The 8,992-nt window shown below is 46.9% G+C and overlaps 2 protein-coding genes across 2 annotated transcripts in view; one reads left to right on the top strand and one right to left on the bottom strand.

Moving 5' to 3' along the window:
• Positions 1-438: 438 nt before the first annotated feature.
• T265_12708 (hypothetical protein) overlaps positions 439-8,992 on the top strand; it is a gene marked incomplete at both ends in the record, with an annotated part of 9,832 nt that continues 1,278 nt past the window's right edge. The window contains 9 exons of the mRNA XM_009165058.1: positions 439-492; positions 533-593; positions 652-860; positions 898-973; positions 1,012-1,142; positions 2,071-2,304; positions 2,892-3,332; positions 3,836-4,011; positions 6,680-7,172. Of these exons, the coding sequence (XP_009163322.1) occupies positions 442-492; positions 533-593; positions 652-860; positions 898-973; positions 1,012-1,142; positions 2,071-2,304; positions 2,892-3,332; positions 3,836-4,011; positions 6,680-7,172 (1,872 nt within the window). The remainder of the gene's footprint in view (positions 493-532; positions 594-651; positions 861-897; positions 974-1,011; positions 1,143-2,070; positions 2,305-2,891; positions 3,333-3,835; positions 4,012-6,679; positions 7,173-8,992) is intronic.
• The window catches only part of T265_12709 (hypothetical protein), a gene marked incomplete at both ends in the record, with an annotated part of 29,588 nt that continues 22,056 nt past the window's right edge, over positions 1,461-8,992 (bottom strand). The window contains 2 exons of the mRNA XM_009165059.1: positions 1,461-1,637; positions 5,010-5,144. Coding sequence (XP_009163323.1) covers positions 1,461-1,637; positions 5,010-5,144 — 312 coding nt within the window. The remainder of the gene's footprint in view (positions 1,638-5,009; positions 5,145-8,992) is intronic.

Genomic DNA, 8,992 nt, shown 5'->3' with positions numbered 1-8,992 from the left:
AGGGTTAGGATACTGCCAGGGCGCCCACACCTAGACAGGAAGACGATTAGGGTCCTCAATCAAAGCTTTTGACTCAACAGCCTAACCGCAAGGCAGCGGTGTTTGGCAAGAAGTGCAGATGCATTACCATTTCTATAAGTCGCCACATGTTCCAACCCCCAACCTGGAGGGCCAGGAGACTGTGTTCGTCAGACCACTAACCATTGATCAACCTGGTATGAGAGACTCTGTCGCGGGGACACTCCCCAGTATAGCTCACTGGATCGCTAAGGTGCGCAAACCGTCACACCACGGTAAGGTCCAGTCCCTTCGTGATGGCCCTGTAATGTCACGTCCTCGTCAAAAAATAGTTCCTTTCTGTGTGCCTTGTTTTCCGTTATTCAATTTCTTATCTTTCTCGTTTGATTTTTGTCATGTTCTGGTTACACTTCCTACAGGTCGATGGTGAATTTTTGCGTCCGAGTCAGTCATCTGCATCAGAGCACAAAAGTCGTAAGTGCTTTCCCACTCAACTAACGGTTTTGTCGCTTAGAAGGAGATCAAAGCATTCTTCCACCCCTTGCATGTGACTGATACTCAGTTCTTCAAGAACGGTAGGTCGTTCTCGATTTCGATGCTCACTCAAGGGTTCACGTAATCCATTGTAAATAGGTAAGGCTTTGGTCTATTTTCGACAAGAGGAAGATTGTGCAAAGGCGCTGAAAAAGCAAGGTTGCATTCATGGCAGAACGATCCTTCTGAGTCCCTGGGAAGCCAAGCCTAACCAACGAGGTGGTAAGAAGAAGGAGAAAGTTGAGTCAGCCCAACCGGCTCCGTGGCCAGTTAAAAGTCGGGAAGAGTTAGAGGCTGCAATCAGAGAAGTAATTCTGCTCCGTTCCAATTAACTTCCGCTTCAAGTCTGGACGCTTGTTTGTGCGGAACCTCTCTTTTCAGTGTACAGAACAGGATCTGGAAAAGCTCTTTTCCAAATACGGTAGGATATCCTCTTGGCTGACCAGTAGCTGCTCGCAGGCTCTTTGAGTGATATTCACTTGTCGTATGATATGAGGCAGCAAGTATCCAGAGGGTTTGCCTTCGTTACTTTTTTGTTTCCAGCCGAAGCTGTCACAGCCTTTCAAAAGTTGGACAAGACCGACTTTATGGTAAGCTTATCGGTTTGTGACATCTCGACTTCCCCTGTCTAGGCTTGAGCAACCTGGCAGTATCCCAGCCCTCGTGCTTCCTTCGGGTTGCATGGCAGCTAGGCGCTGAAAGGGTGTTAGAGCTGAATGATTATCACTTTGTAGAGAGATAACCAACGAAAGGGACACTGTCATTTGAGGTATCTAAGTGGTTAGGGTTTCGTCTGTTGGACAAAAGCACTGTGATTCGAGACTACCGCTGTCGTAGCTGTTCCCGTTTAGTCCTGACAGCACCTCATCCCTCACGCTTCACCCTGTTGTTGTAGAGCTGGAGATGGCTCAGTGGTTAAGGCGTGAACTCACCGACCGGAAGGTTTGTGGTTCAAACCCAGCCGCGGAATTTCGATTGCTCTTGTCTAGGTTTAGGCAACCTGGCAGTATCTCAGTCCTCGTGCTCCCTTCAGACGGAATGGCAACTGGGCACTGAAGGGGTGTTACACCGACCCTCGTGTTGTACTAAAACGACTTTGTCGTGGAAGCACCGGACCGTACGTGGCAGGCCTAGCCACGTTTGCTTTGCTATCTACCTATATAGACAGCTTCTAAAGCCATTGCCGAAATTCCATTTTGCCAACAGTGTTTTCGAGTTTCATTTATGACAGTTTCCCAACCTCACTCAAATATCTGTCCTCTCACAGTTCTATAATCTATACTATGCTACCTACTATCATCGTACTCACGTCTTTTCCCAATCACTTAGATCCAGGATCTGCCAAATTCAAAATTATTTCTCAAGTGGTGTAAAACGCCTGGAATCCGCACATTTTTAGAAAACAGTGCAGTTATGCTACTCACTTGTCTTTAAACCATCCTAAAGTATTTTTTTCCCGTGAGCATTTGCTAGTTCTCATGCCCCATGTCTAGCAGCGTTTTCACCCTTTCCATTTAGGGTAGACTACTTCACATACTTCCTGGTGAAGACCCACCAGAAAAGAAGTCATCCGAGCCGGGACACTCTGAAGGTCGTGACAACAGGCAGAATAAAAACCACTTGTCCGAATTTCAAACGACCCGGTTGCAGGAACTCAAAGCTTCGGCTGGTACAGCTCACAACTGGAATACACTATTTGTACGACCGGACGCTGTCGCCACGTACTTGGCAGCGAAATTTGGTCTGACAAAGGTACAGCTCCATTTTTTCTTAGCCCTGTTTGCTTCCATACTGTGTTTTTTGACTAATTAACCTTGCATTCAGTGTTAATTTTTGCTTTACCCACAAACTGATGGAGTGTCTCATTCATCATTTTTCGTGGCTTGCCTCTTGTAGCCTTTCGCGTTTTTTGACACCGGTCAGGTCGTGGATAGGCATGCTTTAGCCAGATGGCACTGCGAAAGGCCCTGCAACTCTTTGAAGGCCAGTGGCGGGTATGAGAGCGCAGATTGAGCTTTAAAACAATTGTATGATGTTTGCTTTCATTGGTTTTCCACGTTTCTGTACCAATTCGAAGTGAATTTGGACGCTTTACGGGGAAATCCTTCGCATAACACCTCTCCAGTGTCTGGTGGAACCAAGCACTCCTGACTGCGGGGTATTGTTATGGAATGTCAAGTTGACAAGTGACCCAAGCTGTTAGGTTGACCTTGATAGTCGACTTCGTACTAAGGAGGTGGTATGGCTGTTGCATTCTGAACACACCCGCCTATTTTGTTTCACCACCGTCATCTTGAATACACAATTCAGGCGTACCCTTTCCCTTCATCTTATTAAAGGAACAAGTTTTGGAACCATCTGAACGTGGTTCCGTTGCCGTGCGATTAGCCCATGCAGAGGCTCAATTGGTTTCAGAAATGCGAGAGTTCCTTGAAAAGCACGGAGTCAATTTGGATGCCTTTGATGACCCCGAATCGAGCGACAATTCGCGATCTGGTCGTCGTGATCGTCTAGAGGCCAAAGCTGCCGGCACCCTGAGACAACTATCGGGGACTGCTTTCCTAATCAAAAATTTGCCGGCTGGAACAACTGCGTTGGAAGTTCGAGAGCTGCTGAGCCGTTACTCCAAGTCTGCGAGATCGGAGGATTCCCAAACACTCACAACGAGCCGCATTCGGCCAAAGTCAGTTATTGTTCCTCCTCTGGGCATCACAGCAATCGTGGAATTTGCGCTACCCCAACAGGCTCGTCTGATGTACCGTTATCTGGCATACGAACCTGTGAGTAGTAAGCTTACGTTTGTGTATTCTGTGCAACAGCCTTTTGGTTCCAGTATTAGTTGTGGTATACAACGCGTGGCTGTTCTCCCTGGCTTACGTGTGAGCAAGAATAGCAAGAAGGGTTTTCAGCAACCTTATGAGTAGTGTATTACCTCTACGAATATACCCAGTTCTATAGAAGCGGGAAGAAGATGGAACAAACGACAACCAACACTAACAAAAGGAACTGCCTAAACGTATCTCAGGGTCGCTGCGCTCCCTCTTGGAAAAACAACCGACCACTTCTGGCTATTCAGACCCCCGCTCATTCCACCGTTCCTTTGGACCAAGGGATCATTTCCGCGCACAACAGATGCCTTTGTCTTTCGTAGAACTTGACGCACACTTGTCAATATTTCCATTGTGATCTCGTTTACCATCGTTCGACGAATGGAATGTAGCTGACCCTCATATGGTTTCTCTGTTGCGGACTAGTAAGGAACTATGTGTGTTTTTCTATCCAGTATAGGGACAGTATCCTCTACCTCCAGTGGCTACCGGAGGGGGCCTTGAAAGACCGCTCAGACGTGGTTTTGGAACCAGGTGATGAAGAAAAGGAACGATCGGAGAAATCCAAACGAAAGCGGAAGCGAGCACACGAAACAGCCATGGATCCCACTGCAACTGGAAACGAACCAAGGTAGGGTTTTTGTTTCCAAACAAACTTTCCAGAAAGTGTTGCCACTCCGTTGATTCTTCACCTCTTTCGTTTGTTTGGGAGCCCCAAAGCTATTTTCGTGCCTTTTGGTTGAAGACCAATCTTGATAAACGATTTCTTCAGGACTAGAGTTCCTGTTTATTTCGTTCCCTCATCGTTAGTCCACGTGTGTGACATTAGGCTGAGTTGTCCATACATATGGGGCAAGACCAGTTGGCGTTCGTTAATGCCAATCCGTGTACCAAATCTGCAGATTCTGTGGGGCTCTGAACGCTTCCCTACCATTGCACCGATACATACAAATCAACGGGAGTTTTTCGCTGCGAACCTCGGTCTATGCTCATGTGGTTCGCCGAGGTTTTTTGGGCGAGCAAAATGTTTTCAAAAACTGCATCGGATGCCCATTAGACCAACACTACTTGCTGAATGTAGAGTAGTAATGAGACGTTGTCGACCTTTGAAAGTACGGCTAATTGACGATAGGGGTTGTAGCCAGTTTGGTTCTACCGCCGAACGTTGCAGAACTCTATTCTGCACACCATTCTTTGATCATGGCTATCAGTTTTGCTGATATTTTCGTCCACCTGGAGAGGTTCTGTGCTTCAGACCCACCTCCGAGATCTTGGCCGCTCCTGTCTAGACTTAAATAACTTGGCGGTATCTCAGGCGTCGTGCTTTTTTCTTAAGGCATGACGGGTAGGCACCGAACCGCCGGTGCTACAGCTGAACAGTATTTTAGTCAAGCCACAGCGCGGCCTAGAAGTTCTGTCCCGTGTGTCCACTGGAAACAGTATTGAGAGTACATAAGATCATGAAAAAGCCGACTGCGGACCAGTTAGGATTTTGATCACACGCTTCATCAGTGTTCAGCTGTTAACCAGTCCACGACTCTACCACCCTCGTGAAGTCGGAATGAGCAGCCCGATTCGTAGCCAGCTCGTGGTACGTCGGGGCTTCTTAAAGAACAACGTGGTTCGCACGCAGTCAGCTGACTGGCGTTCAGCTGGCTTCGGGAATTGAGGCTTTTTCGGAGATAGCGTGACAACGTTGAATAATTCATGTTCACATGGTGATTCCTCACGTGAGCGTTGGCCACGTTTGGAAGACAAAATTATCTTGAACGCATACAAAAGCGATTTTTCAAACAACCAGGCTCTTCATTAAAGTAGATAAGATAACCAGTCAGCTGTAACACCCTTTCGGTGCCTAGCTGCCATGCCACGCGAAGGAGGCACGAGGGCTGAGAAACTGCCAGGTTGCCCAAGCCTAGACACGGGAAGTCGAGAGGCAGGGGTTGGGCTCGAACCACAGACCTTCCGGTCGGTAAATTCGCGCTCTAACCACTTGAGCGCGTGATGTGAAGTCAAATCTTCTTGAAATAGGCAGTCACCGTTTTAATCGGATGTTGAAATAGACAGTCGCCGTTTTAATCGGACGTGTGGCGAACCCTAATATCCCTTGTTAATATCCGTCCGAACCAGAACGCAGGCAACAGTGTTCTCCTTTTTGAGAAGAGATGGTCATTCAGCTCCTCGGCTGAATGTGTTTAATGCTCACAAATTAGAAAGTTATGCCTCTAAGCATGGTACTCGAAGTTGTGGTACACTATACTTATTCTGGGAGCTGTATCGGCTCGGACGATAGTGTGACGAACGAAGTCAACACACGGATCTCAGACTATATTTACGCTTACCAATTTTCGCCACTTCTGGTATCAAGATTGTCCTAAAGGCCCCACGTGTCAGACTACAATGCAGACTATATTGTTGCGCGTCTGCGATACTTTGGAAGTGCAGGCATCTCGGATGTTTGTAGTAGGTCAGCCCTCCCCTCACTGTCCCTTTTTCCTCTTTCCATTATAAGACTTTAGCCTAATATGTTCACACGGCAGTAGAGCACAAATGTTCTCCTCTGGCGTTACTGTCAGTGATGTTGATAGATGTTGATGAAGGCATCTTGTTCCGTGAAACTTATTGAGAGAAATTGTAGGGACTTATCAGAAGCAACCACATTAGAGAGCTGGTCGCTGCAGAGATCTTCTCCCCCTATTCGTCCCATATTTTGTAGATGATCCTATCTCGTTCGTGTCAGGTTAACTGATCGGATTGTGTTGGAGAATACGACGAATAGCCTGGTGTACCAGGCTACCTTAAATCTCTAATCTCAGTCCTCCGTCTTGTAGCTTCCCATATGGACGAACCTTCTGGCGTGAAGTCTGGTTGTAAAACATCAATTTCAACGCTGATGTTGCTGTCTCTGATGATAAGGAGTACTGACAAGAGGGGTTTCGAAGTAGGTGTCACTCTAGGGGATCACAGTAGATTTATGAAAGTCAACCTGTCCGCTGTTCCCGTCACCGATAGTTTGGAGAAACAAATGGTCACAACTGAAACGCTACTAGTTGGGCTGGATTACCGACTGATCACTTCTCTAACAGATATTTTAGTTTTTGGTGCCAATACATCTAAAACGACTGTGCTTTCGTAATAGGTTTTCGGAGCATTACGCGACTGCCTATCGTACTCAAATTTCACGGCTCTTCCCGCCATTCATATTAGAAACAACCGATGCGATTCCGGTGTAAAGTTTGCATTATTTTACAATGTTGTTGATCCACACAGAATCGGCAGTTCTGTTCTTTCCTCTTCAGAACAACACAGGACGAGTTCGAGCTCATCACCTCTCTCCCCCTGGAAGAAGACACAAACAGCCATCGACAAAAGTGTCCTCGGACCACATCAGATGAACCTATGGACACTGACTACGCTTACCCAGAAGAGCCCCCAAAACCCAAGGCTCGTAAGTATCAGAACAAAAAGGACCGCGTAAAACAACAGCTTCAAACTTCGGATGGTGCGCCGCAAGGTGTAATCACTGAAGCTTCTCCGGATGTCGAACATCCGTCTTCATCCACGGAGAAAGAAACGGAACGCAAGGAGAAGAGAAAGAAAAACAAAAAGCCTCCAGAGCCTACAAAACCCGTGTTGTTGTGCCGTAATGTCTCTTTTCAAGCGACACAGAAAGAATTGACCGAACTGTTCAGTCCAGTTGGGGGACTGATCAGGGTTCGCCTTCCCCAGAAACCATCCGGTGGTCATCGGGGTTTCGCATTCTTAGAATTCGCGACAATTGACCAAGCAAAGGTAAGGAGGGGGCTTTGTCCTCCCCCAACTTCATCCGTTTTCTTAATATCGGTTTTGTCAGTCTGCTAGTTCTCCTATCTTGATTGGATAAGAGATTTTGACCTCCAGGTTCCTCCAGGTCACTTCTATTTCTATATCCCCCAGCACGTGGTAGCCATGCTCCGAAGGAAATCATGTGTGATTGATTTTCTTCGGTCTTGAGGATCGGCCCAGTGTTGACAGAGTTCTGTCCCCAGTCCCACTTACGTGAGTAAGCACCGCGTTTACACTCGTAGTCGTCTCAGGGTAATAGTGAAGTTTCTGGTCATGATATAGAATCCGGAAAACGGCGTATTCCGTAGGTGAATCCAACGAATGGAATGGTGTTCCAGTTAGATTGTTCGCGCATGCAGTGGTTTGGAACTAGGCGCTGATCCACCCATCATCGAAGTCAAGCCTACTGACCGGGGGTCCGTGGTTCTGACCGAACCCCAGCCTCTGGACAAGTCCTGTCTAGGCTTGGGCAACCTTGCAGTATCCCAGCCCTCGTGCTTCCCTCGGGTTACATGGCAGTTAGGGTGTTACTGCTGAACGATTATCTTTTATCCCGAGCTGTTTCGTATTCCTTGCCTCATTTAATTGGTACTGCCATAGTGAATACCCTTCTGAGTTCACATCAGCTATGTTCCCCCTACTTTCCTCACCCTTCTCAAATCACTGTGTCCCTCTGTCTCACTGGCTGTCTCTTCGCTTTTAGCCCAACTCCTTCTAGGACTTGGGTCAACACGTTTCGACGTGTTTACCTTGGTTACTTGTTGTGTGTTTTATTTAGGGAGGATTTCTGATCATGCAGTCCTCTGTGTACCAGTAAACTAACTGGTCTATCTCCTGCCTTTCAGTCGTTTCATGACACATCATCAGACAGAACACACTTGGTTTCGAACTCACTCAGCAGTATAGTTTGTACGCACATGCTCTGTCTCAGATAATGTGCCCTTATCCGCGTCATGGTTTAGCGTTTCTTGGACTGGTTTAATCAAACATTTAATTAGCGTCACTTGGCAGTTCTCTCCACTCTAACGCAAGTTTCGCTGCGGAACAGCGAAAACAAAGGTCATACGTTTATTAACAATTCTTGGCCATCAATCGTTGAAGCACTACACCATTATCGTGTCGCCAATGAATAGCATCCAGCAATCACATGATGCCTGTGACCTTTCAACCTCAACTTTGGACTCGTCTCATTCCCGGCATGCTTTGGCTTTTCGACAAATAAGTTTCTGGATTCTGATCTATTTGAAATAGAAACCGAAGACCTTGATGACGACCTACCGTTCTCCAATACAGACGAATCTGCTTGGCTTACGCAGTCTCATCCTCAAGTCGACACACGGTCCAAGAGGTCCATTAGTATCACATTGAACTATCAGAAGGGTAGTGTGATGGTGAATACACTGATCTGAATAAACTTCAGAAACTGGAATGGCTCTATGAAGAAGATAGTTGGATGTCCGGACCGTGGGTATTACAGCTGAACAATTAGGAGACCCAATCCAATTTACGGTCGGAATAAATCAATTGTAATGAGAGCAACCTTACGAGGAGTATAGCGCGTCGTCTGTACATATATCACGATTTCTCGAATGTCGTACCAAGTGAAACGAGTTGGCCTTGTGCAGCACGTTCAGTTGCTTAGAAACAGCATAAACGAGAGATTCAGCTGGTTCCCAGGTGAGTCTCCCGTCAAAACCAAATTGGTATGCAAATGAGTGTGTTTACCAAATTTCGTTCAACTAGAACACAAGGTTGACGGAAACCCGGGGACTGCGCCTACCTGATGA

Source organism: Opisthorchis viverrini (genome assembly GCF_000715545.1).
Source record: "Opisthorchis viverrini unplaced genomic scaffold opera_v5_11, whole genome shotgun sequence".
Taxonomy (NCBI): Eukaryota; Metazoa; Platyhelminthes; class Trematoda; order Opisthorchiida; family Opisthorchiidae; genus Opisthorchis; species Opisthorchis viverrini.
The sequence above is the reverse complement of the archived record's forward strand: the minus strand, read 5'-3'. Positions and strand labels throughout refer to the sequence as shown.